Genomic DNA, 27474 nt, shown 5'->3' with positions numbered 1-27474 from the left:
CAGCGCTGATTGGCCAATGCATTCTATTAGCCTGATGAAGCAGAGCTGAATGTGTGTGCTTAGCTCAACTACTCCACCGGCGTAGTTGAGCTATGCACACACATTCAGCTCTACTTCATCATGCTAATAGGCCAGTGCTGATTGGCCAGAGTATGGAATTCGACCAATCAATTTTTTTTGGAGTTTGCCACGTGATGTTCGATTCGAATCGAACACATCGAACAGCCTGATATCCGATCGAACATGTGTTCGATAGAACACTGTTCGCTCATCTCTAGTTCTTATCCTTTATTATACATATAACTATCAAAGGTTTTAATAAAAAGCATATACAGAATTACACATGACCGGGACAATTAATATCAACAGCTAGACCAGACCTGGGTTAATAAATAAGTCAGTTATACATAATATAAAAATTCATGGCCAATTCATAAATATTTCATCATTCAATATACAAAACACTTATCCATACATTCACATAGTGAATAAGTAACAAAGGAATCCCGCTGCAGTATCAATAAATCATACATAGTAATATCATCGAGTGCCCCATGTAACAACTACCAAAGCAGATCCACATATTAGCATAATAGGGTTTTTACAATATACTTCTGTAGTCTACCACTGTGACCCTGGCCTGTCCCTACACAGCACTCTGTTTCTTTAGAAAATTTCCCTTATTAGTTTACTTTCCTCTGTCAGCGTGTTGTTGGCGTCGATGATACCTGTGTATTTTCAGCAAATTGCAGCCGTTCATGATCCGCCTGCTCCGGTGATTCAGCAACTCTCAAGCTGACCTGCCGCTGAACTTGTTCCTCGCACCATGCCTGTGATTTTTTGGCATCTCAGCCAGTCACTGGGAAGCCATATAATGAGCATGTTGTTGGCATCGATGATCCGCCTGCTCTAGCGTTTCGGCAGCTCTCAAGCTGGCCTGCCGCTGAACTCATTCCTTGCACCGTGCCTGTTATTGTTCCGGCATCTCAGCAGCTCTCTGGGACTCCATATAATGAGTGTGTTGTTGGCATTGATGATCTGCCTGCTCTGGTGTTTCAGCTCCTCCTGAGCTCTACTTCAGGAGAACTCTGTTGACTTCTGGCTACCTTCATATCTCTCGTTGTTTTAGAATTTTGCTGCAAATTAGATTTTCTTTTCCGCTTTTGCACGCATGCACAGTATGCTCCTGTAGTTCTACAGGAATTACAGGAGCGTACTGTGCATGCGTGCAAGAGTGGAGCGTGACCCCAGACGGAAGAAGACGCAGTTGCAGAAGAAGAAGGAGGCGTCACTGAAAAGAGTTCTCTGGGGCCTGCCCCAATGCTACGAGAGAACTCATTTGTATATTGTTAAAAACCGGTATTTCTACCGAATGGCGGGCCGTAGGCGACTGATCAAGGTAGGAGACGAATAGCCTTTCTTAAGGCTATTCCGACGTGGTAATTAGAAAAAAAAATTAATGGTAGAATCCCTTTAAAGCGGTTTTCCCATGTCAATGTCTCAGCACTGCAGCAGATCAGATAATATGCAAATGCTTGTACACAATGGACTCATGTATGTGTTTACATAGATAAATAACAAACTGGGCTTTATCAGCAATCTCTAATTAGCTGAGAGAGTCCTGCTGCCAAGAGCATTTTATGTATATGAAGCCATGTGATTTCCTGGGATAAAAAGCATCCTATGTGTTCATTGAGGTTACAAACTATGTGCCAAATTCCATCCAAATCTGTTCAGACGTTTTTGTGTGATTGAGTAACAAACACACAAACATCCAAACTTTCACATTTATAATATTAGTAGGATGAGGATGTAGCTGTCTATACCTGCATACAGTATATGGGACAAAAAAAATAAGACTTTGACTTTGACTATAACACTAATGAAGAACCTTTGTGTAGTCAGCTCCAACATGGGACTCTCTATAATCTTGTAGCATGTCCAGGTTAGACAGGTTAGACATCATTGTTGGACAGTACTTTTATCTTGCATACACAATACTGTGTAAATGTTTTTTCTGTAAAGTGAGTAGTTCATAGTTTATTTTGTCATATAAAATCTAAATCCCATCCCATCTAAATCCCATCCGCTGTGTGTCCTATGTGTGGTGCTTGACCTGAGGTATCATCATGGCTACAGGTATTACAGGCATTTAACTCTATGAGTGATTATTTTGTTCAGGTACCATACTCCACATTGGAGGTCCTATATACTGTGTTTGTATCTCCCCTGCTGGATTTGGGTTGTGTTTATACTGCTTGATGACATGTTGTGGTGTATTATACACATATATTTTCACCGGTCAGCCTGCAGTATTTATATTATGTGACATTGTATTTATCATCCTATAGTGTCTGCCCTATTTTGAGGCATTCATCATCTCTTTATTATAGTCCCTTTTTTCAGCATTTTTGGGTTTGAATATATTATAATATAGGTATCTGCACATTCCACCTTGAGATTCAGTATTTATACACTGTGCCTACCTGGTTTAGCATTCACACTAGGGTTGTCCTAGTATTGTGTTTAGTACCATCCAATTCTGCTGCTATTTATTTATCATTTTTAGAGATGAGCGAACAGTGTTCTATCGAACACATGTTCGATCGGATATCAGGGTGTTCGCCATGTTCGAATCGAATCGACCACCACGTGGTAAAGTGCGCCAAAATTCGATTCCCCTCCCACCTTCCCTGGCGCCTTTTTTGCACCAATAACAGCGCAGGGGAGGTGGGACAGGAACTACGACACCGGGGGCATTGAAAAAAATTGGAAAAGTCATTGGCTGCCGAAATCAGGTGACCTCCATTTTAGACGAATAGTGGATTTCAAATCCGGGTCATATGAGAATGTGAACTTTGTGACTATGAGACAGGGATAGCTGTACAGGCAGGGATAGCTAGGGATAACCTTTATTTAGGGGGGAATGTTATTAAAAATAACTTTTTGGGGCTCTATCGGGTGTGTAATTGTGATTTTTGTGAGATAAACTTTTTCCCATAGGGATGCATTGGCCAGCGCTGATTGGCCGAATTCCGTACTCTGGCCAATCAGTGCTGGCCAATGCATTCTATTAGCTTGATGAAGCAGAGTGTGCACAAGGGTTCAAGCGCACCCTCGGCTCTGATGTAGCAGAGCCGAGGCTGCACAAGGGTTCAAGCGCACCCTCGGCTCTGATGTAGGAGAGCCGAGGGTGCACTTGAACCCTTGTGCACCCTCGGCTCTGCTACATCAGAGCCGAGGGTGCGCTTGAACCCTTGTGCACACTCTGCTTCATCAAGCTAATAGAATGCATTGGCCAGCGCTGATTGGCCAATGTATTCTATTAGCCTGATGAAGTAGAGCTGAATGTGTGTGCTAAGCACACACATTCAGCTCTACTTCATCGGGCTATTAGAATGCATTGGCCAGCGCTGATTGGCCAGAGTACGGAACTCGACCAATCAGCGCTGGCTCTGCTGGAGGAGGCGGAGTCTAAGATCGCTCCACACCAGTCTCCATTCAGGTCCGACCTTAGACTCCGCCTCCTCCGGCAGAGCCAGCGCTGATTGGCCGAAGGCTGGCCAATGCATTCCTATGCGAATGCAGAGACTTAGCAGTGCTGAGTCAGTTTTGCTCAACTACACATCTGATGCACACTCGGCACTGCTACATCAGATGTAGCAATCTGATGTAGCAGAGCCGAGGGTGCACTAGAACCCCTGTGCAAACTCAGTTCACGCTAATAGAATGCATTGGCCAGCGCTGATTGGCCAATGCATTCTATTAGCCCGATGAAGTAGAGCTGAATGTGTGTGCTAAGCACACACATTCAGCACTGCTTCATCACGCCAATACAATGCATTAGCCAGTGCTGATTGGCCAGAGTACGGAATTCGGCCAATCAGCGCTGGCTCTGCTGGAGGAGGCGGAGTCTAAGATCGCTCCACACCAGTCTCCATTCAGGTCCGACCTTAGACTCTGCCTCCTCCAGCAGAGCCAGCGCTGATTGGCCGAATTCCGTACTCTGGCCAATCAGCACTGGCTAATGCATTGTATTGGCGTGATGAAGCAGTGCTGAATGTGTGTGCTTAGCACACACATTCAGCTCTACTTCATCGGGCTAATAGAATGCATTGGCCAGCGCTGATTGGCCGAATTCCGTACTCTGGCCAATCAGCACTGGCTAATGCATTGTATTGGCGTGATGAAGCAGTGCTGAATGTGTGTGCTTAGCACACACATTCAGCTCTACTTCATCGGGCTAATAGAATGCATTGGCCAGCACTGATTGGCCGAATTCCGTACTCTGGCCAATCAGCGCTGGCTCTGCTGGAGGAGGCGGAGTCTAAGATCGCTCCACACCAGTCTCCATTCAGGTCCGACCTTAGACTCCGCCTCCTCCAGCAGAGCCAGCGCTGATTGGCCGAATTCCGTACTCTGGCCAATCAGCACTGGCTAATGCATTGTATTGGCGTGATGAAGCAGTGCTGAATGTGTGTGCTTAGCACACACATTCAGCTCTACTTCATCGGGCTAATAGAATGCATTGGCCAGCGCTGATTGGCCAGAGTACGGAATTCGGCCAATCAGCGCTGGCTCTGCTGGAGGAGGCGGAGTCTAAGGTCAGACCTGAATGGAGACTGGTGTGGAGCGATCTTAGACTCCGCCTCCTCCAGCAGAGCCAGCGCTGATTGGTCGAGTTCCGTACTCTGGCCAATCAGCACTGGCCAATGCATTTCTATGGGGAAAAGTTAGCTTGCGAAAATCGCAAACTGACAGGGATTTCCATGAAATAAAGTGACTTTTATGCCCCCAGACATGCTTCCCCTGCTGTCCCAGTGTCATTCCAGGGTGTTGGTATCATTTCCTGGGGTGTCATAGTGGACTTGGTGACCCTCCAGACACGAATTTGGGTTTCCCCCTTAACGAGTTTATGTTCCCCATAGACTATAATGGGGTTCGAAACCCATTCGAACACTTGAACAGTGAGCGGCTGTTCGAATCGAATTTCGAACCTCGAACATTTTAGTGTTCGCTCATCTCTAATCATTTTATGATATGTTGCAATAAAGATTTTTCAGTATTTTATTATATTGATATTGTGATTATTTATGCCTTCTGGGTGGCTCAGTTTTTGTGTGATTTGGATTGTTTTTTGCCCAGAGTTTTGTTTACTTTGAGGAGTTGGTTTATATAGACATCATTGTTGGACAGTACTTTTATCTTGCATACACAATACTGTGTAAATGTTTTTTCTGTAAAGTGAGTAGTTCATAGTTTATTTTGTCATATAAAATCTAAATCCCATCAATATTTGGTGTGACCTTTGCCCTTTGCTTTCCATCATTTCCTCTAGATACACTTGCAGATAGTTTTTGAAGAAACTTAGCTGGGAGGTTGTTTCCGCCATCTTGGAGAACTAAGCACAGATCTATGGATGTAGGCTTGCTGCAATCCTTCTGCCTCTTCATGTGATCCCAGACAGACTGGATGATGTTGAGATCAGGGCTCTGCGGCCGCCATATCATCACTTCCAGGACGCCTCCTCCAATGGTGGTGACATAAAATATATTGATGGGGTTTAGATTTCTCTTTTCTTCATTCACTTAATTTTGTTAATTGCTAAAATAAACTATTAAGACTTCTATTTCTTCAATCCTTCTTTGCAGAATCCCACACCCACATCTGCCTAAAACTTTTGCCCACCTACAGTATAACTAATTTATGACTAAACTTCTATATAGACAAATCTCAACTGAAACAACTGGTCAGGAATCTCCATACACATTCTCTCCCCTTCCATGTACGCTTTATAGTCTTCTATAGCATTGTCATACTATATATTACAGTGTTACATATGCTAATAGCACTTACCTTTATAGGGAAACACACCTTGGGGTTCCTGTTGGCACAGTGACAGTCTGAACCCCACATATTCTTCACTATATTAATACTTTGTGGAGTAAAAGCCATGTCATGATCTATGTATTGCCCCCATTCAATTATAATATGGGAGTAGACGGTGTCTTCTTGTACAGCTTTATTTGGTGCATGAATTATTTTATTTGTAACTTCTCGTACCTGTAAAATGAAATATAAAGTGAGTACTGGCTTCAATAAATGATACAGATTGGGCAGAGCCAAGCAGAGCATTGCAATGTGTTATATGTGATGTTACATAGAATTGAAGGTAAGTCCGATAATTGTACCAAAGTCTTTCCTGCACTAGTTCTATTGCTAATTCAGTCGTGCTACATGTATCCTTAAAGAGTACCTTTCTTGTCCTCTGACATTGGCGGTTTTATATAGCGCTGGAAAGCTGACTGAAATAAGTGCGCTGTCTCCTTTGCCGGTATGCACCCCAGTGCTATAGACATCGGTTCCGTCAGTTTTGGTACCTATATCCCTGCTCGTCATCACTGGACTATGAGGAAGGACCTCCTTACCGTACTCCATAGCCTTATACTGTCAGGGGGAGTGTTCCTCTAAGCCCAGGAATGAGTTGAGCTGTAAGGTCCGACCTTCTGGGATATCAGTGTCAACTGATATCTCTGGCCCCGGAGTGCTTATTAACAAATCTGAATTCAGCATGATATCAGCTTTCTAGCAGTATATAATACTTCTAATGTCTGAGAACATGAAAGGTCCTCTTTAAGGACAATGATACATGAAGGGTAGTCAGCTCTTGTCTTCACATTGCCACAGCTAATGGGAACTGGACGGAAGGGGAGCCCATTCATCTTATCTGAACTGGCATCAATCTTTGTCTATGGGATTACCATCTTGGCAAATCACTGTCCAAATCGGAATGAGTGATCACAAGTCACAACCGATAGGGGGCACTTACAGGAACAGCTGAGAAATAATGCTCTACAATGTTAATGTAACTCTGATAGAAGAGAAAGGGAGGTATGGAAATAGTATAGCACAGCTAAGTACATAGCATATCATTACAGAAATAGCATAGCTACCTGTACAAGTGTTCCCTATGGGAGCCATGGGTACAGCACAGAATAGTATTTATTGGCTGTTCCCTTAACCTTTTTACCATCTTGAAAAAGTTTAGATCCTTACATTAATCAATAATTGCTGCTCCAATGATTCTGGCACAGTTGGAATTTTTCCTCTAGCTCCCACTGTTCCTGAGCAATCAGTGCAGTTAGTTTTGGTGTCTGATTTGCTCTGTACTGTCAGGAGGGTGATGTCAGGCAGGCACAGACATGAGGTGTGATTGAGCTCTGACATTAGCTGCCTCTGATTGGAGCTCTGGATCACACCCCCTGCCTGACACCGCCCTTCTGACATTACAGTATAACTAGCACATCAGGGACCAAAACTAACTGTGCTTGTTGCTCAGGAACAGTGGGGGCTAGAGAAAAAGTTCCAACTGTGCTGGAATCAGTGTAGCTGTACCTATTTACAGATGCTAAGAACAGGAATTGGCGGGGTTGATGAAAGGTAAGAGCAGTTATTCTCACCTTGGCAGTCACCATGAAGTTTTTAATGGGCTTATTACACCTTGATCAATATGTATACTAAGAACCTCATGTTCATTTATGTAGATTTTACAGAGAAGCAGAGATCAATGTATATTATTTGAATGTGCGGGCCATGTCTTTTTATAAGATGTTGGTTTGTTGGAATTTATTAATACTATTATTTATAATGTTTCAAGTATTATTAAAACAAATTCAGTTTTATTTAAAAAGGCTTTAGAGAGCGGCACAATCACAGCGGGAGTCATGCACAAAAATAACAGATTGCATTTACATTACAAAGCCTGCAACATTGTGAATTCACTTGTCTTGAAAGGTTCTTACTGGAGGCAAAGAAAAATTGTTGTAGAGGAAATCTGTATTCCATCCCTTTGGCTCACTTATTCCATCTTCATACTGTGATGGTAGCCACCTTAATAAAAGAGTGTTTGAGGCTCCCCAGGACGGGTTATGTCTAAACGAAATAAATATATAGAAATATATCATGAAAATATGAAACTTTGTAATAATATAAAAAATCCTTTCAATGAAATGTTTCATATAAGGCTAGGCTCACATCGGCTTATTGTAAGTTCATTGTTCTGATCTGTCGTAAATAGACTCGAAATCTAATAGAATGGAACACATTGGGGCTGATTTACCATGGCTTAGCCCTCGTTCACATCTGCTTTTGTATTCCGTCCAGGAGTGCCCGCATGGAGACCCCCCGAGTGGACTACAAACGCAATTGCAAGCGCTGTGCTGTAAAAGCACACGGACCACATAGACTATAATGGGGTCTGTGTGCTTGCCGCGCACTGTCCGCATGAATCATGCAGACAGGAAAGTAGATGGTGAACTACTTTCCTGTCTGCACGGTGCCTGTGGAGACCTAGCGGTAAGCACATGGACCCCATTATAGTCTGTGGGGTCCATGTGCTTTTACTACACCAGCGTTTGCATTTGCATTTGGGATTCCGTTTGGGGGGGGGGGGTCCCCATGCGGACTCCCCTGGACGGAATTCAAACACTGATGTGAATGAGGGCTTACATCAGAAGACTGGAGTACAAGTGATGTAGAAAGTCACAATTTTTGTAAATTTTTGTACAAAATTGCAATATTTTTTTCAGTTTTGAACCATGCATGCCATTTTCCTCACAATAGGTGTAGTGAGGTGTCATGGGGTGGGTCAATGTAGCCTGTCAAATATCATCACTTATGCCAGTTTCCATTCTTGTTGGTGTAGAGTGGGTTTAGGTAAATGGACCTTGGACGATGAGCCTAATTTAGGAAGCGTGCACCTTGTCGTAAAATAGGTACGAACTCCAGAGGGGCAGCGATTATGGGGACAATGCTGTTTGTGATAAATCAGCCCCATTCTCTCTGTGTCTGATTCTTCCATCTTGTTTTCAGATGAACATAAAGACCTTCAGGTGCCACTCCATTATCCATTATTATATAATTTTTCAGTCAGTTGATCTGATCCTATAATGAATCAGAACAGTGGACTTAAAATTAGTAGATATGAACTTAGCCTAATAATATCAACAATAACAAAACAACCAAGAACAATAGAAAATTGTACAGTATTAGGGTTATTATGCCAGAAATGTAATCACCAAAAATGTTGGCTAGGGATAGAGGGTGATACGGTGGCTCATTGGTTAGCACTGCAGCCTTGCAGTGCTGGAGTCCTGGGCTTGAATCCTGCCAGGAACAACCTTGCAGCGCCAGAGTCCTGGGTTTGAATCCTGCCAGGAACAACATCTGCAAGGAGTTTGTATGTTCTCCCCGTGTTTGCATGGATTTCCTCCCATACAAAAGTCATACAGATAGGAAAAAAATGTACATTGTGATCCCTATATGGGTCTCACAATCTACATTATAAAATAAATATTGGATAGGGGTACCCCTTATCACCCCTAATTTTTGACTCAGCAAAGGGGACGTGGTTTAATGTTATAAGATCTCACCCAGATATCACAGGTTTTCAGATGGGCCGAGCACAACATAAAATATGGCCTTATGCAGACAATGGACTTTCCATCACAAGTTCAGAATAATCCCTCCAACCTATACAAAGAGTCTTTTCTGACTTCTCGACAGTCTACTACTATAAAGTCAATGCCTGTAAATCCCAAATCCGAGGCTTAAACATAAATCTAATATTCACACTAAGCATACAGTCAGCTTTGCAGTAAACATGGTAAAAAGACAGTACAAAATAGTGAGGAATTATTCTCCGGCATACTCATAAACTCATGCTTGGATTTAATTCTGAGCTACGAATAATACAAGTCTCTGCCATACTCACACTTATTGTTACCCTGAGCTAAGTGAATAAACAAACGTAAAGGGGTTATGAAGGAAAAGTCATGTTTACCAATGCATTCCTTACACTAGATAAGCTTACTTTCTAGTATATATATGGAGGATCCCAGAAGCCGCGGCGATTAGATTGGCAGATGCTGGACTTCTCTGTGCTACTCTGTCCTACATCAATGACTGTACTCTGGCCGCAGTCTATAAAGTAGAGTTGGTCATATTACCGAGAGTCGGAGCATCAGCAGGGGAGGTAGAGGAACTAGACTGAGGCCTCCATTACCGCACTCCAAAAACAAGTTTCATCCTTACAAGACAATGGACATGGAGATTATGGGACTTCCTGACCTGAAGGACTACCATTCAGTAGCGCTGGAAAAGATGAAATATTGGTGGTGTAACAAGGAGAATAAACCAAAAACTGGCTTTTAAGCTTGAAAACATCTGAAAGTCTGATTTTTTTTCTCAACCTAATATTTGAGACACTTCAGTCAGGGAATTACCATTTAGATTCCCTCCCATGCCTAAATCTGGATATATGGATATCTAGTGGCATCCCCAATACTAAACAGCAAACAAAGTATCTTTTAATAACCTTACCACACAATACAATTTATCCTATTGGTATTCACCTTGGGAATACCTTGGGACTTACGCTAGGTTCACACCTGTCTTCAGGTTTCTGTTCTTCTGTTCCGCTTGGGGACTTGGAAAACAAAAACCTAATCTGCTTAAAAAGCGGTTACCCATGGAAATCTGCAGGCCCCATAGACTATAATGTGTCTGTCGCGTTTCCGCCTGAAAAATGTGGAGAGAAAAGCATTGCTTGAAGAATTTTTCCCTCTGCATTTTTTAAGCAGATTTGGGGGGAAAGAATCGCCAATGGAGATCGGGAGCAGGTGTGATCCTAGCCTTAGAAAACCATTCCAGCAAATCTATGGTCACTCACAATGCTTTGATCTATAGTTACTTTAAGGACTATGACTCCCTTTAAGCCAGTTGCCGAATGGGACTTACCCAGGTCCCCATCCTTAGCTCAATGCCTCATACATTTGGATGGCATGACAACCATAGCTATGTGTGCCACCCTGGTTGTGACGCCAATGGCCCAACTCTGTACTTTATAACTGTTGATGTGATCCCAGAAAGGGCCAAATATTTAATTTATTAATTCTATAAAAGCTTCATGTGTATATATGTGTATATGAATTGAAAAATTGTTAAAGATATTGACGTACCCCTAGCACGATCCGCCATTCATAGTAGTCACTGTGCCGCAGCTAACAGAGGGAATGAATTCAGAAGCACAGCTCAGTTCTCAGTGTAATGACCGAGCCAAGTTTCTGCGGCTCATCTCCCATTTACTCGAATGAGAATAAAAGTTTTTAAAATTAGAGTTTGAGATTTAAATGCGGCTTCGGCTGAGCTGTTTCCTTCAGTGTAAAAGAAAAACTTCTCTTGTTCGCGGCTGGTCAGGGCTGGTGAGGGCTGGCATGGGTTAATCTCTGTATGTCTGGATTCCCTGGTTTTGAGAAGGGTTTTTTCGCTGAGATTCTGCGCCACCCTCTGGTGTGCTATTTAAAGAGGACCTTTCAGGAGTTGGGGCACAGGCAGTTTTATACACCGCTAGAAATCCGGCAGTGTGCTGAACTGAGTGCACTGTTGGCTTTCATGTTCTGTGCCCCGGGTGAAGAGCTATCAGTGCCGGTACTGTAGCTCTTCACTGTTAGTCAGGAACGCCCTTCCTCACAGCAGTGCCTATAGCACTGTACTGTGAGAGTGGTGAGGAAAGCCTACCTCCTCTCTTGACAGGACTCGTCCATAGACTAGTACTGGGGGAAGCGTTCCCTCCCGCTCTCACAGTACAGCGCTATAGGTGCTGCTGTGAAGAAGGGCATTCCTGACTGACTGACTGTCAGGAATGCCCTTCTGATGGTGAAGAGCTACGGTACCGGCACCAATAGCTCTTCACCTGGGGCACAGAACGTGAAAGCCAACAGTGCGGTGAATTCAGTGCACTGTCGGCTTTCTAGCGGTATATAAAACCGCATGTGCCCTAACTTAGTCCTCTTTAAGCTGGTTCTGGCAGCTCTCCAGTGCTGACTATTAAGTTGATCTCCATATCCTGATAGTAAGCATTCCCTTGTCAGATTTCCTGTCTTCCTGATCATTTTGTCTTGATCTTTCATCTTGCCATTGCCTCCTGATTCTGTACTCTTTCTGTTCCTGTTAATGACCTCAGTTTGCCTCTAGACCTCTGTTCCTGAACGCCTCTTTGTACTCCTCTACTGTTCCTGTTACCGACTCGGCCTGCCTGACATTCCACTTGGATTTCCCTCTGTACTGTGTTGCGCTCTTGCTGATGACCTGGACCGTATGACTACGATTTACTCTCTGCTGCCACCTGCTGCAGCCTTCTGGATTCCTGGACCACATCGCAACCTGAAACGTCTGCTGGTAAGAGTCTCAGTGATTTGCTGTGACTTATGGTGCGCTGTGTGTTTGGAGTTTCCTGACCCGTACCGCTCTGCTCAGCATTACCGCCAAGTTTATCCCCACCTGGTGAACACCATTGTGGGGTTGGAGTTGGTGCGGCCCAGGGGATGTTGAGCACACGGCGTTGTGTTAACCATTTTAATCAGTATATATATTACTGGTTCTTACTCTGGCTCTGAACTGCATCTGCTGTCCTATCAACTCTTATATATTCATGTACGGTACTTATTTGAAGTGTTTCTTGCCACTCCTCCCCCATTCCTCTTCTGTCCTAGCTTACTTGGATCAGCGTCAAGGCTGCTGTGATCACAGGACTTCGTTAACTAGCAAAATTCCATTTATAGACACACAAATGACAAATAATTCAATGTGTAATATAGTGTAATGTAGTGTAATATATGCAAGTTATTTTATATCTATCTATTTGCTTTTCTATCTATCTATCTATCTATCTATCTATCTATCTATCTATCTATCTACTTTTCTATCTGTTCATGCTGCTGACATCAGCGGGAAGAAAGTAAGAGGTTTTAGTAATTCAAGTTTCCTCCAACTTTGCCCTATATTAAATGAATGGAGTGTGCAGCCTGAAATTGAATAAAACTACCAAACAGCACAGCACCCTCGTATTTAATTCTAGATTAAATTAAATTGAATTTACACACTTAGGTGCATATCCTAAGTGGATCACCGGAGGTACACTTTAACTAGCAAAGCTCATATATGCCGTAGCTTGGAATACATTAGCTTTCCCAAAATGCTGATGTTAAGACCAGGCTTTTATCTACATTTGTCATCTTTTAGCAGCACTTTCATAAAGGAAATTTAGGGTGATTATTCACTATACCTATCAGTGATTGAATTAAACAGTGTCATAAGATGTGTATATTGTAGCGCATTATATGGCATATAAAGGAACAGCTAAGCAGTAGTTAAAAATAGGAAGATATTGAAGAAAAAAACTACGAGTGATTTCTCCTTGTTTTAGTATACAGCGTATGTCATCATTGCCTTCCATATGAGGTCAAAGCGGGTTAAGCTGATCTCAACATAACTTTGTATTGATCTCTATAAAGCCTTTGGTGATGCTTACTGGATGCTAAACAGGAGCGAGAGAAAGTTTCATTCATGTTCTCTCTGATGTACATGAACGTAGCTAAGGGTTCCTTAAGGTAATCAGAATCGGTTTTCTTTAGACTTAAAGGGTCTGTTCTCCTATGCATTACTTTGCTTAGCACATTTACTGAAGCATCAGTAGAAATCCGCTTGCCCTATTTCTTGCCTTGGGAGATCGCTATGCTGTAACCTCAATGGATTCTGTAAACCAAGGCTTCTCTGGCCTCATCAGTTAATCTGCTGTCACAAGAAATACTGCCACATGGTGCAAAACAATAGCTACTGTTCTGTGCACATAATACCCTCACCAGTGGCAACCAGGTAGCACAGTACAGCATATATAATACCTCTTCTAACACCAAATACCACATTTCAGCATAAAACCTCCCCAGAAGCACCAAATACCGGTATCCAGCAGAAAACATGTTGCAGAAGAGCCAAACAACACAATGCGGAAAAAATACTTTTCCAAAAGTGCCAAACACCACAGTGCAGCAGTGCAGTGAATCCCTAAACTAAACTCACTCCCTTGCCTAACTTCTAATTGACTTTATTTATTTTTAATCTATATTTATCTATATACCTGGGACCGTCATGTGACCGCCCCAGGCATATTTTCTGATGATCTGGTGGCGTTCCGTTTCCGCATTTCCAGAAACTATGCATCGCCAATACTCCCCGGTCCCCATCATACTTACGTATCCTCGGTCTTTCGTCTTCAATCCTCTGGCATGAGGCGTCATCTCCTCCACTATTGCTAGTGCCTGCGCAATAGAGCTTTATTGTACACTCGCTGGCAGAAGTGAAGAGCGCATATCATGCATTTGCAAGAAGTCCACAGAAGAAGATGCCGGCGACACTGAAGAAACTGATCTCCAGGACACAGAAGACAGGTAAGTATGATTGGGGGATATATTATGGCTGAGTTAGGTAGGTAGGTGGATAGGGCTAGTAGTCTGTGGGCTAGCTAGGGAAACAGGGAGGAGTGGGCCAAACCAGGAATACAACATAAGCCACTGGATCAGGTAGGAGAATAATCCAGGAATAAAGCTGAAGTTAAGGTCAAGGTCAGAAGGAGGAGTAAAAAATAGAATCAAAATACATTGTTTCTATGTATAGGATAGAGTAAAATATAACTTCAGATAATGGGAATTGGTCAGAGTTCCCTTCAAATATGGCATGAGAAGAGATATGATTTAATCCAGGAGTGTCGGTTGCTTTGGCCACTTGGTGCTGTCCATTGTGCTTCAGAGGATAACCAAAGCCAGATCCAACAGGGCCATGGCAGAGTCAGGGAAGGACATTGCTGGAATGGGGTGCAAAGCAGCAATATCTTTATGTATATTGTGAGCCCTATATAGGACAGTGACTGTCAATGTCTGTAAAGCGCTGCGGAATATGATGGCGCTATATAAGTAAGCATAATAAATAAATATCTTTGTATATTTAGCCAGCTGGTAGATCTTACTTACAAGCTTACCTCTTTAGTAAGAAACCCCAGAAGAGAAAAATGAATAATTTGCAACCCTGACTCATTATCTATATTTCTCTCTTATGGAATCCATAACATGATTTCCTATGTATCTTCAGTCTTACATCTTTTATGGGGACATCATTACCTCCAGACATCTCTATGTCCCACTACATAGACTATGGTGTTAATTGCCCCTGGTCTTTCATAATGCACAGTATATATTTTTACTTACTGAATACCCTATATAGGAAAAAAGCTATACCTTTTTATACAGTGATGTGCAAAAGTTTTAGGCAGTTATGAAACGTGCAGCAGAGTAAGAAAGATTTCAAAAATACAAGCACTAATAGTTTAGTTTTGTCCATTAACACAATGAAGTGAATGAGCATAAGACAAATGTAAATGAAATCAATATTTGGTGTGAAATTGGTTATGTGGCCGCCTCAGAGCTCTGAGCTCAACATCATCCAGTCTGTCTGGGATTACATGAAGATACAGACTGATTGGAGCAAACCTACATCCACAGAAGATCTGTGCTTAGTTGTCCACGATGCTTGAAACAACCTCCCTGCTGAGTTCCTTCACAAACTGTCTGCAACTATACCTAGAAGAACTGATGGAAGGCAAGGGGCAAAGGTCACACTAAATATTGATGAAATTTAGATTTCTTGTTTCTTTATTCATTTAATTTTGTTAATCGACAAAAATAAACCATCAACACTTATGGTACATTTTTTAAAAATAATCTTACTTTGCAGCATTTTTCCACCTTTGCCTAAAACTTTTGCACAGTACTCTATCTTTATTTCTATCTTTATTATAGTTAAAGTTCTATCCTTATGCTAGATCTTCAATTAAAGATTGGCAGAGGTCTGGATCCTGGACTCTTGGCTGATCAGATGTTTAAGGAGGCGGCATCTTTCTCATGAATGCCGCAACCACTTTAGTACTTACCAAGCACAGCACCATAAATGTGTGCAATGGCTGTGCATAGTATTCACTTGAATGAGACTGAGCTGCAGTAAGGCTATGCAACTAAGATGTCGCATGGTCTGTGAAGTTGAAGTGCTGCTCAGGAAGCGCTGTTCCACTTCAAACAGCCAGTTGTTGCACCCCCATGCATAGTTAATTGATGAGTTATCCTAAAACCCCCTGCACAAAATCAAGATCCCTTTAAGCATCTGACATGGGGCTGACTTTGTAGCAGAATGCACTTGGATGATACTTGGCATGACAGAACAGGATGGATTCTTCTTACCAGTGGTGTAACTAAAGTCTTGTGGGCCCCGGTACAATCTTTTGTCCGGGCCCCCAACCTCATCCCTACAGTGATTTCTTAATAGTAAGGGTTATGGATATTAAGGAGTTTAATCCACCTTAGTGTGGTTAGGGTAATCTGTGGTCTCCTTGGTTTATGGGCCAGATGGAAGCTGCAATCTCAATACTGATACCAGTGCTTATGGGCCCCCCTGAGGCTTCTGGGCCCCCTTGCGACTGCACCTTCTGTACCCACTCAAGTTACACCCCTGCTCCTTACCCCCTTTAATCCCTCTTTACCTCCCTGCCCACGTGTAAAAAGACATTGACATTACGACTCAATACTCCTTTTTGCAATTATATTGCATTTACTTTTTGTACATTAAATTGTTATATCTTGTACATCTTTGATTTGTGTCAATAAATTAAGAATTTATAAAAAAAATAAAAAAGAATGGAGTGGATCCGAAGCCCCCATAAACATAAATGCAACACTGAATGTACTCAGCTGACACTTGGCAAGACAGAAGAGGATGGATCCGAAGACTCCATAGACATAAAAGCAAAATGGAATGCGCTAAGATGACACTTGGAAGTGAATTCCACTGCAGACTCAGCCCCGCATCAGAAGTACTTTTGGTCATATGGATGAGGCCTAAACATAGGTCATCCATTTTTAAAGTCTCAGAAAAAAACAACCAATGCAGATGTTGTGTGTGTAAGGCAATAGGCTGTTCACTATGCCCCATGAAGCTGCAAGCATTTCTCAGGCAGAGAGTTCAATGCACTCCAAGATAATTATAAACCACTAGAATTACTGGGAACATCTTGAAACAATGAGCCAAGTATATAGGCAGAGGGAGAGAAGGATATTTTAAGGGGATTGCTAGAGGAGCAATTCCCCAGTAGCTGCTGGTGAACTCTGGGGGAAGGGGCTTGATAAGACAGTGATCCCTAAGCTGAACCCCCATCCCTGTCCCTGCCTACTTGCCTGAACTGTCCTAGGTGACAGACGACAAGTGGGCGGGAAAACCCTTCCTCTATATAGGTGATGACACAGAATGCAGACAAGACAAACAAGAACAAAAGGGAGGTCAGCTAGCCAAGGGGTCGGTAACAGTCAAGCAATGTAGTACAGAATCAGAATCCAAGAGAATAATCAAAGATAAGGCCAGAGGTCAGGAATATGAATACAGTTAACAAACAGCAAGAGAGAATAGACAGTATGTACAAGACAATAGCAAGCACCAACGTGAATGTGAGCAAACAATACATGGAAAACAGTACAGTAAATAAATACTCGGAAAATGGTAAATTTTATATTTTAAGAGAAAATATTTAGTAAACAATCTGTAGTTAACGTCATGTCATTAAGCTCCGATGTTCCGGATCGCCTGCTGATAAAATGATGCGTAGCAAATTCCCACCTGCTAAGAACCTACAATGAAGCCCTTTCACTCTATGCAGTTGTTTCCAAAAGTTCTAAGAAGTCGAATATGAACTGACGCTGAACACTGGTCTCCAGGGAGTCTGTACTTAGTTATTGTGTTAAAGCACTTAACCACTGGGCTGCTGTTTTAATGAGCTTGCCACTTACAGGTACATTCTCTATAACAGTCCTTCATTTTTTTAGCTAAATAAGTTATAATTCTGAAGAAATACCGAACAATCTAATTTATAAATATCCATTATTTATTCGCAAACAAAAGAACCAAGAAGAATCTTATTAGAAGAAATATAAGCTATAAAATAAATGCTCCAAAAATGACCTAAATCCCCGATATTGTGTACTTGCCGCTTTGATTGATCATGTTTATATTAGGGGAAAAAAAGAGATGTTTAAAAACAGATTAAAATGATGAATTCCTCATGTTTTAATTATTTACAGAAGGATTTGGTCAATTAAATTTATTCTAATTCTTTAAACATTTACAAATTAATCTGGGTAATGTTTTCCAAATTTGTTAGCCCCATATTAAAAAATGAGCTTATTGTTTAGAAATGTCATTATGGGATGCTGAGTAATGCCTTTCATTTCATTAGCAGCAGAGTGCATAAATAATAACCGAGATACTGTGCACGGTAATATTACTTCGGCTAATTACCCCAGACATAATATTACGCTAAAGTTTTCGGAGAGTTTTGGAGTAAGATCCGGCTTTGAAGTGACACAGTGTGGCCATATATTAGCATCCATGTTATGGCCTCCAAGTACTGACCTCATGTAATTCTATGAACCCAGATCGTAATAGAAATCTACTTACAGCTTCGTAGAACCGCAGGAGGATGTCTAAGCTATAATACACTGCTCAAAAAAATACAGGGAGCACTCAAATAACACATCCTAGATCTGAATAAATGAAATATTCTCATTGAATACTTTGTTCTGTACAAAGTTGAATGTGATGACATCAAAATCACACAAAAATCATCAATGGAAATCAAATTAGTAACCAATGGTGGCCTGGATTTGGAGTCACCTCCAACATTAAAGTGGAAAACCACACTACAGCCTGATGCAACTTTAATGTAATGTCCTTAAATGTCCTTAAATGTCCTACTCAATGAGGCTCAGTAGTGTGTGTGGCCTCCACGTGTCTGTATGACCTCCCTACAACGCCTGGGCATGCTCCTGATGAGGTTGCAGATGGTCTCCTGAGGGATCTCCTCCCAGACCTGGACTAAAGCATCTGCCAACTCCTGAACAGTCTGTGGTGCAACATGACATTGGTGGATGGAGCGAGACATGATGTCCCAGATGTGCTCAATCAGATTTAGGGCTGGGGAATGGGTGGACCAGTCTATAACTTCAATGAGGTCACATGAGGTCTTGCATTGTCCTGCATTTGGAGGAACCCAGGGTCAACCGCACCAGTATATGGTCTCATAAGGGTTCTGAGGATCTCATCTCAGTACGCGGTCATCACTGAGACATGTGATTGGACATCAGTGGTCACATGCAACACGCAGACCCCAGAAGGACAGAAGAGGCCAAAGAGTAAGCATCAGACATTGTGAGGTTCCCCAGAAGGAGTGAGGAAAGGCGAGTATAACTGTTAGTTATTTTTCAACACCAACCCTCGGCCTCCACCTATTATACTCTGGGGTCTGAACAGAATTGGTTTTGTGAAAAATTTCATAGGTTAACTATATATAAACCAGATGGAGATCAGTTAAGTCTGGCTACACCTGTATATTCTCCAGTGACGTTATCCTGCCCCTAATAATCTCTATCACATTATATTATATCAGACAGCGTGATACAAAAATACAGTAAGAAGTGCAAATTCCATTCCCATTTACAAAAGCAAAACTATAGGTAAAATCTGGATGGCAAAAAATACATCCATAGTGATATATATCATTAAAGGGGTTTTCTGATCTTAGGATTTCAGCTTCCCTCCAGATATTTCAATGAGTCCTGACCCCCTTCGCTATATTGTATGTTATGGTGCCCCACTGATGTGAGATGCATTGTGTTTTTTTCTATGACTCTCATAATGTTTTCCATATTTCTAGTTGACATGCCCAATGCTGCCACTGCTGAGATACATTGCTGTGGATAGAAATAATGACTTGCCGGCTTGGAGATTACTTGAGACTCCTTAGGTGGATGGTGTACTGGTTCTCATTAAGGAGACTTGGCTGTGTATCGAGGCTTATTGACAGCGCTCAGTCGTAAAAATGTATGCAAATTATGGAATTGCAAATATTGTCGAAAATACAAATATTATGCAAACTTGTGCATTACAAGGCAGCTTTAAGGAAATTCTGAGCATTAAATAAATAGCAATATTGAAGAAAAAAATTCTCAAAAAATTGACCAGTTGCTGGCATTAAGGACTGGACATTGGAAATACCACCACCAGGGCTAAATTGGTATATACTGTGTGCCGAAGCTGAGTAAAGACTGAATGTGCTCCATAATAGTAAGATACAGCAGGTGGTACCTGGAAAGCCTGACCCTGCTATAATGGTAATATGAATATTATATGCCATCTTATTTTCTGATGCCAGGAGGTCTCCAGACTGAAATGTAATTGACATATCATATCTGCCTTCATTTCCACAAATCACGGTAACATAACATTTTCTGGAGTAGCGGCTTTCACTCTCTCACAAGACATTACTAAATGTAAATTTATTTTATTTTTATTATTCTAGGCAAACCATAGCTTTAGGGAAAAGGAAAGGTTAATAGAACATTTAACTTTAGAGACACTAAACTAAAGCAGCACTAACAATATACATATACTGTTTATCTGGCGGCCACCATATCCATCAGATTTGCTGCTAATCTGAACCTTAAAAGAGTTTTTTCCCATGGCTGAGCTGAGAATAGCATTGCTGCAGTCATCTGTTCTACACCATACAGGGAAATAGGAGTTACAGAAACAGTATAGCTCACTAGGCTGTGGTATCTCTGTATAGGTAGCTTACATTCTCTTCTATGGGAGTTATGGAAACAGCATAGCACACATCACAGAGCTCAGCTTAATATAACCCTATATGTCACAGAGGTCAGCTTCTCTCCTCTATCATATAACCCTATATATCACACAGCTCAGCTTCTCTCCTCTATCATATAACCCTATATATCACACAGCTCAGCTTCTCTCTCTATCATATAACCCTATATATCACAGAGCTCAGCTTCTCTCCTCTATCATATAACCCTATATATCACACAGCTCAGCTTCTCTCCTCTATCATATAACCCTATATATCACAGAGCTCAACTTCTCTCCTCTATCATATAACCCTATATATCACACAGCTCAGCTTCTCTCCTATATCATATAACCTTACATATCACAGAGCTCAGCTTCTCTCCTCTATCATATAACCCTATATATCACACAGCTCAGCTTCTCTCTTCTATTATATAATCCTATATATCTCAGAGGTCAGCCTCTCTCCTCTATCATATAACCCTATATATCACAGAGCTCAGCTTCTCTCCTCTATCATATAACCCTATATATCACACAGCTCAGCTTCTCTCTTCTATTATATAATCCTATATATCTCAGAGGTCAGCTTCTCTCCTCTATCATATAACCCTATATATCACAGAGCTCAGCTTCTCTCCTCTATCATATAACCCTATATATCACTGAGATTAGTTCTTCTCCTCTGTCATACAACCCTATATATCACAGAGCTCAACTTCTCTCCTCTATCATATAACCTATATATCCCAGAGCTCACCTTCTCTCCTCTATCATATAACCCTATATATCACAGAGCTCAGCTTCTCTCTCTCTATCATATAACCCTATATATCACAGAGCTCAGCTTATCTCCTCTATCATATAACCCTATATATCACAGAGCTCAGCTTCTCTCCTCTATTATATAACCTATATAACACAGAGCTCAGCTTCTCTCCTCTATCATATAACTCTATATATCACACAGCTCAGCTTCTCTCCTCTATCATGTAACCCTATATATCACAGAGCTCAGCTTCTCTCCTCTATCATATAACCCTATATATCACAGAGCTCAGCTTCTCTCCTCTATCATATGACCCTATATATCACAGAGCTCAGCCTCTCTCCTATATCATATAACCCTATATATCACAGAGCTCAGCTTCTCTCCTATATCATATAACCCTATATATCACAGAGCTCAGCTTCTCTCCTCTATCATATAACCCTATATATCACAGAGCTCAGCTTCTCTCCTCTATCATATAACCCTATATATGACAGAGCTCAGCTTCACTCTCTCTATCATATAACCCTATGTATCACAGAGCTCAGCTTCTCTCCTCTATTACATAAACCTTTTTATTACATAGCTCAGCATCTCTTCCTCTGTTATATAACTCTATATATCACACAGCTCAGCTTCTCTCCTCTATCATGTAACCCTATATATCACAGAGCTCAGCTTCTCTCCTTCTATCATATAACTCTATATATCACAGAGCTCAGCTTCTCTCCTCTATCATATAACCCTATATATCACAGAGCTCAGCTTCTCTCCTCTATCATATACCCTATATATCACAGAGCTCAGCTTCTCTCCTATATCATATAACCCTATATATCACAGAGCTCAGCTTCTCTCCTATATCATATAACCCTATATATCACAGAGCTCAGCTTCTCTCCTCTATCATATCCTGCTCTCAGACAGGGTAACAGGAATAACCTGACATATACAATTGAATGTCTCATATAAATATAAAGAAATATAAATTACAACATAGGCACCCTATGACTATGTTTTACATGCAGTGGGAGTCTTTCTTCAGTTATCCTATTGATAGACATGGCTGCCACTCACCTGTTGTTGCAGGCTCCTGTGATTAATCTGTACTTCAAATCCTGGCAAGTATTTGTACAAGATGGCGGATTGTATGAGGCAACACAACCGGTCGTATTGGCAACAATATTGATAATGTGATGAAATAATTCTAAAAAATAAATGGATTCCGTTATTAAACTAAATTACAGTATTATTTGTATAAGCACATTGTGGTACTATATGGGATGTCATTATATTTTTAACATTTTGGAGAAGAAAAGGAACGACGTGAACCGCAAATCCCAGTATTATGCATTGATCTATTAGTCTGCAAATACTACAAAAATTAACACTAGGTTCACACTGTAACCACCAGCACTGCAGCGTTGGAGTCCTAGGTTTGAATCCCACCAAGGACAAAATCTGCAAGGAGTTTGTATGTTCTCCCCGTGTTTGCGTGGGTTTCCTCCCACACACTGAAGACATACTGATAGGGACTGTAGATTGTGAGCTCTATATGGGACAGTGACAATGTCTGTAAAGCGCTGCGGAATATGATGGCGCCATACAAGTAAGCATCATAAATTAAAAAAAGGGTCAGTCACTGAACAGCATCGCATGGGGATAGGTAATTTTTTGTTTGTTTGTTTCACACCCACTCCATCCACCCCTGAGTTTGCTCAAAATCCTGAACAGCCCCTTTAAATTTTCTTGAAATACTTCTTGTAAACTACAAATGAGCTCTTCAGGCTGCCTTCTGATAAAGCAAAAACATGTATCTAGAAGTGATTTTATGTTTCCATACAGTCTCTAGGGTTATTTAGTGGGTGAACAAACAAAGTTTACTCTGTGTTTACATTGAGTTAAAGAGGGCCTTTCACCTCCTGGGGCACATGCGATGTAATATACTGCTAGAAAGCCAACAGTGCGCTGAATTCAGTGCACTATCAGCTTTCCCATTCTGTGCTCCCAGTGAAGAGCTATCGGTCCCGGTACTGTAGCTCTTCAAAGTCAGAAGGGCGTTCCTGACAGTCAGTCAGGTACGTCCTTCTTCACGGCAGCGTCTATAGCTCTTTACTTTGAGAGCGGTGTGGAACGCTTCCCTCTCCTCCCGATAGTACCTGCCCATAGAAGAGTACTAGTGGGGCGTTCCTCACCACTCAGCGTCATGGCTGACTAACAACGCCCCTTCTCACAGTACAGCGTTATAGACGCTGCTGTGAGCTAGGGTGTTCCTGACTGACTGTCAGAAACTCCCTGAAGACAGTGAAGAGCTACGGTACCAGCACCAATAGCTCTTCACCGGGGGCACAGAATGGGAAAGTTCATAGTGTGCTGAATTCAGTGCACTGTTGACTTTATAGTGTTGTATTACACTGCATGTGCCCCAAGTGATGAAAGGTCCTCTTTAAAAGGGTTTGATCAGTGTGAGAAGGAGACAGTTCTGGAGTCCAGATATATCAGCCCCAGGTTTCAGACGTATGTGTGGTCCAGGGCAGATCTGGTGTAGGCCTCAGTCCAGGTGTAGATCCTGTAACCCTGAGTTTGGTGAGATAATACTGCTCCTGTTTTGTTCGAGTGGCTGGAAGTAAGCCACATGTATAGTTAGGATATCTGTTCTGTTTAGTTACTTGCTCAGACGAGCAGATATTTATTTTGTTTCCGCCTGAAGTTAAGGTTTATTTATGTTCCTGTTTTTTTTTTTTTTTTTTTTTTCTCTAAATAATCCAGTTTGCTGCACATTTTGGGCTAGTTCACATGAAGTTTTTTGGCAGTGGATTTTGACGCAGAATCCATCCAAAATCCGTCTGTCAAAATGTCTCCTTTTGACTTCAATGGGATCCGCTCGCTAGTAGTGGAAAAAAAAGCGAGTTGCCCTATCTTGCCACAGATTCCGCGGCACAAGACTCCCTCCCGATTAGGCCCATTAAGTTGGGACTAATCCGGAGCGGAATGCTGTGACGGGATGCCAGTGCACTGCATTGGAATTCCGTCATGGATAGACGCAGTATGTTCACATGCGGAATCCATTTGCCACTGTGTGAACATACCCTTTGTGTCCCTGTTCTGTCTGTGTGTGCCTGCACCGCTGCTTCTACCGAGCTAACTTCCCCAGGAATACAATGTATCCCCTATTCATAGCATAAGGGTTACAATGTAGAACCATGACCCCAGGGATCCCAAGAATGGGCATCCCTTGCACCCCATCTGAAAAGAGAGACGCAAGGTCAGGCTACAGCTCCATACATTTCTATGGATCATTGTGACAGTGAATAGGGAATAAGCTGGATTTAATCTCTTTAATGGCGACAGAGGCCTTTTCAGATATTTTAACTTGAGCCTCCTATTTTAAGAGCTTTTCTTTCTGATCAAAAGCATAATAGATGTCGCTTAGAGCAAACAATGTAAGATTGTATGTATTGTGTTGTATGGGGGATTGTAGGTGTTTAGGCATTACATTGTTAGCACACAGTGGCGGGTTATTTAATTATGCATACGGTAAATATTTTCTATAGTGTTATTGAACAAATCCATTAACGTTGCAGAAAAATATGTTGTGTGAAATAATTGACTTTGTTAAGTGCACAGAAATGAGAACATTCCCACCTGTCATTTGCCATAGAAATATCGTCGATTCATTTATTTATATTTTTGATTAAAAATAAAAGCATAAAGATTCCCGACCTGAGCTTCGCTATTACATAGTCTGTTTATATCCCAACTTCACACATCGCTACTTACAGTATTGTGTCACAGGAAGCTGGTAAACCGGGGCTCTAAATTAGATCATATTTTTCATTACAAAGAAATAATGGAAATAATTACCATTGGGCTGAATAGACGTTTTGTCTGTATTATTCTTCAGAGCGCACATCGCCACATTCAATTCTTCTCCACTTCTCATATTCATTTTCTTCCCTTGTTCTGCGGCAGCCATGTCTCTATCGTTTTGGTCTGAATTTCTGCAAAAGAAGAAATTACAGTTTGATTCAGTCTAATCATTATTTCGATTAACCCTTTCCCGTCGCACCTATATTTCATTTTTCTTTTTTTTTTTTTCGAAGGGCTTATTTTTTGCAGGACCGATTCTACTTTATAGTGATGGCATTTAATATTCGGACTGGGAAGCTAAAACAAGATTCAGAATGTTTTTGTTTTTTTTTGGGGGGGGGGATGCATTTGTGCCAATTTCATATGAGTTTTTATTTTTACATTTGACATGTTACCTACATTCTGAGCGTTGTCGTAATTACAGTGATACCAAATTTATACAGCATTTTTGTGTTATTTGAACACCTTAAAGCGATCCCATCATTAAAGTGCAATGTTTTCTGACTAACACGTAGGCATAGCCTTAAGAAAGGGTATTCTTCTACTACCTTTAGATGTCTTCTCTGTGCCGCCATTTTGTGGAAATCACGGTTTTCTTCAGTATGCAAATGAGTACTTTTGCAGCACTGGGGGCGTCCCCAATGCTGCGAGAGAAATCTCCTGCGACGCCTCTATCTTCTTCTGGAACGCCCTCTCCCTGCGTCTTCTTCCGTCCTGGGTTTCAATCTTCTAGGCATGCGCAGTTGGCTCTGCCATTGGGCCTCAGGCTGAGCTGACTGCGCATGCCGGCGGCCACAAGAAAATGGCCACTTGCACAGTAAGCTGGTGTAAGAGGCCATTTTCTTGTGGCCATGGGCATGTGCAGTTGGCATTGCCTGAGGCCCAATGGTAGAACTGACTGTACATGCCTAGAAGATTGAAACCAAGGATGGAAGAGGATGCAGGGAGAGGGCGTTCCAGAAGAAGATAGAGGTGGCACTGGACATTTCTCTCGCAGAATTGGGGACACCTCCAGTGCTGTTTGAGCGCTGTGGACCGCCCCCAGTGCTGAGAGAGAACTCATTTGCATACCAAAGAAAAACAGGATTTCTACCAAATGGTGGTGCGGAGAAGACATCTAAAGGTAGGTGAAGAAAAGCCTATGAGTTAGTCAGAAAAAAAAAGGTATCCAATGATAGAGTCCCTTTAACAGTAAGCAATAACTAACTAACGTAATATCTCTGAATTCTATGTATATATAGAGGGAATAGATAAAATACACAATGTAACAAATTGTTACTTTAAGTGTTATCCTTCTCTATTCATATACGTACTGTGAGCTGTCTTAGTTTAGCAACAGTCAAATCGTAAAATTTTATAGAAACTCTTATATAGTGATTTTTGTAGCATTTACAGATGTCATCTTAGCGGACAATTAGCGCAGTTCCTAGCCCAGAATAGATGCTTTTGGTTGGTTTAGATTGTCAATAAAATTGTAGAGACTGAAAAGAAATTGCAGCAGTAACAGAGACTGAAAAGTGGCCGATATAATGGCTTTGTATAGCATGTAAGCACAAGCAGGAAGAATAATGGCTATGACGGATAAGCTAATGTATGGTTAATTACCAACTATATAATGTATAGAGAAACCATTTGTATACTGCCAGTGATCAGACTACAATTATTAGCCGCCAACTGAGTCTTCTATTAAAAAGAGATATTTTAGCGAGTTAATAATGCATGTCTTATTATGATGACATAATTATGAAAGTAATGGGCAGCAAGATATATTTCCTACCGTGGAGATCAATGTAAGGCCATGCGAAAACATAATTGAAATCAACTTTATATGGTAGTCATTTGCATGAGCAATGTTTTTTCCCAGCGTCTGACGGCTCATATGTGCAGCATATGTATATTGTAGTGTATTATGTGGGAACAAATGTTAGCGTTTCTTTTTTCACGTTACCTTTTTATCCTGTTCTGACCTGTTTCATTGGAAATAAATTTCAGGTTTTCGTTTGTAACTAAAAAAAATTAAATGAAATAAAAAATAAAATAAAAAAATGAATATAAATAAATAATAATTTTATACAATGTGAATAGTTGGAAGCAGCTGTGCTCCTATTCCAGTGAGTGGAAACAAAACTACACTGCACTGTACATGACCAGAAGCTATATACAGTATATGGAGAACGGGGGTAGACCTTATTCCAGCTGTATACCTTGTGTGTAGCTTCTGGCTGCCCAAGTCTGGATGTCAGACCCTGACCAATCTG

General features: G+C 41.5%; 1 protein-coding gene across 1 annotated transcript in view; it reads right to left on the bottom strand.

Annotated features, from left to right (window-relative positions):
- Positions 1-27221, bottom strand: part of TPO (thyroid peroxidase) — a 127596-nt gene extending 100375 nt beyond the window's left edge. The window contains exons 1-5 of the mRNA XM_075269599.1: positions 27165-27221; positions 25211-25347; positions 22424-22553; positions 7803-7932; positions 5857-6063 (exon numbers count right to left, since the gene is read on the bottom strand). Coding sequence (XP_075125700.1) covers positions 5857-6063; positions 7803-7932; positions 22424-22553; positions 25211-25322 — 579 coding nt within the window. The 5' untranslated portion in view covers positions 25323-25347; positions 27165-27221. The remainder of the gene's footprint in view (positions 1-5856; positions 6064-7802; positions 7933-22423; positions 22554-25210; positions 25348-27164) is intronic.
- Positions 27222-27474: the final 253 nt, after the last annotated feature.

The sequence above is a fragment of the Leptodactylus fuscus genome, chromosome 3, assembly GCF_031893055.1.
Source record: "Leptodactylus fuscus isolate aLepFus1 chromosome 3, aLepFus1.hap2, whole genome shotgun sequence".
Taxonomy (NCBI): Eukaryota; Metazoa; Chordata; class Amphibia; order Anura; family Leptodactylidae; genus Leptodactylus; species Leptodactylus fuscus.
This window is presented reverse-complemented; position numbering and strand designations above follow the sequence as displayed.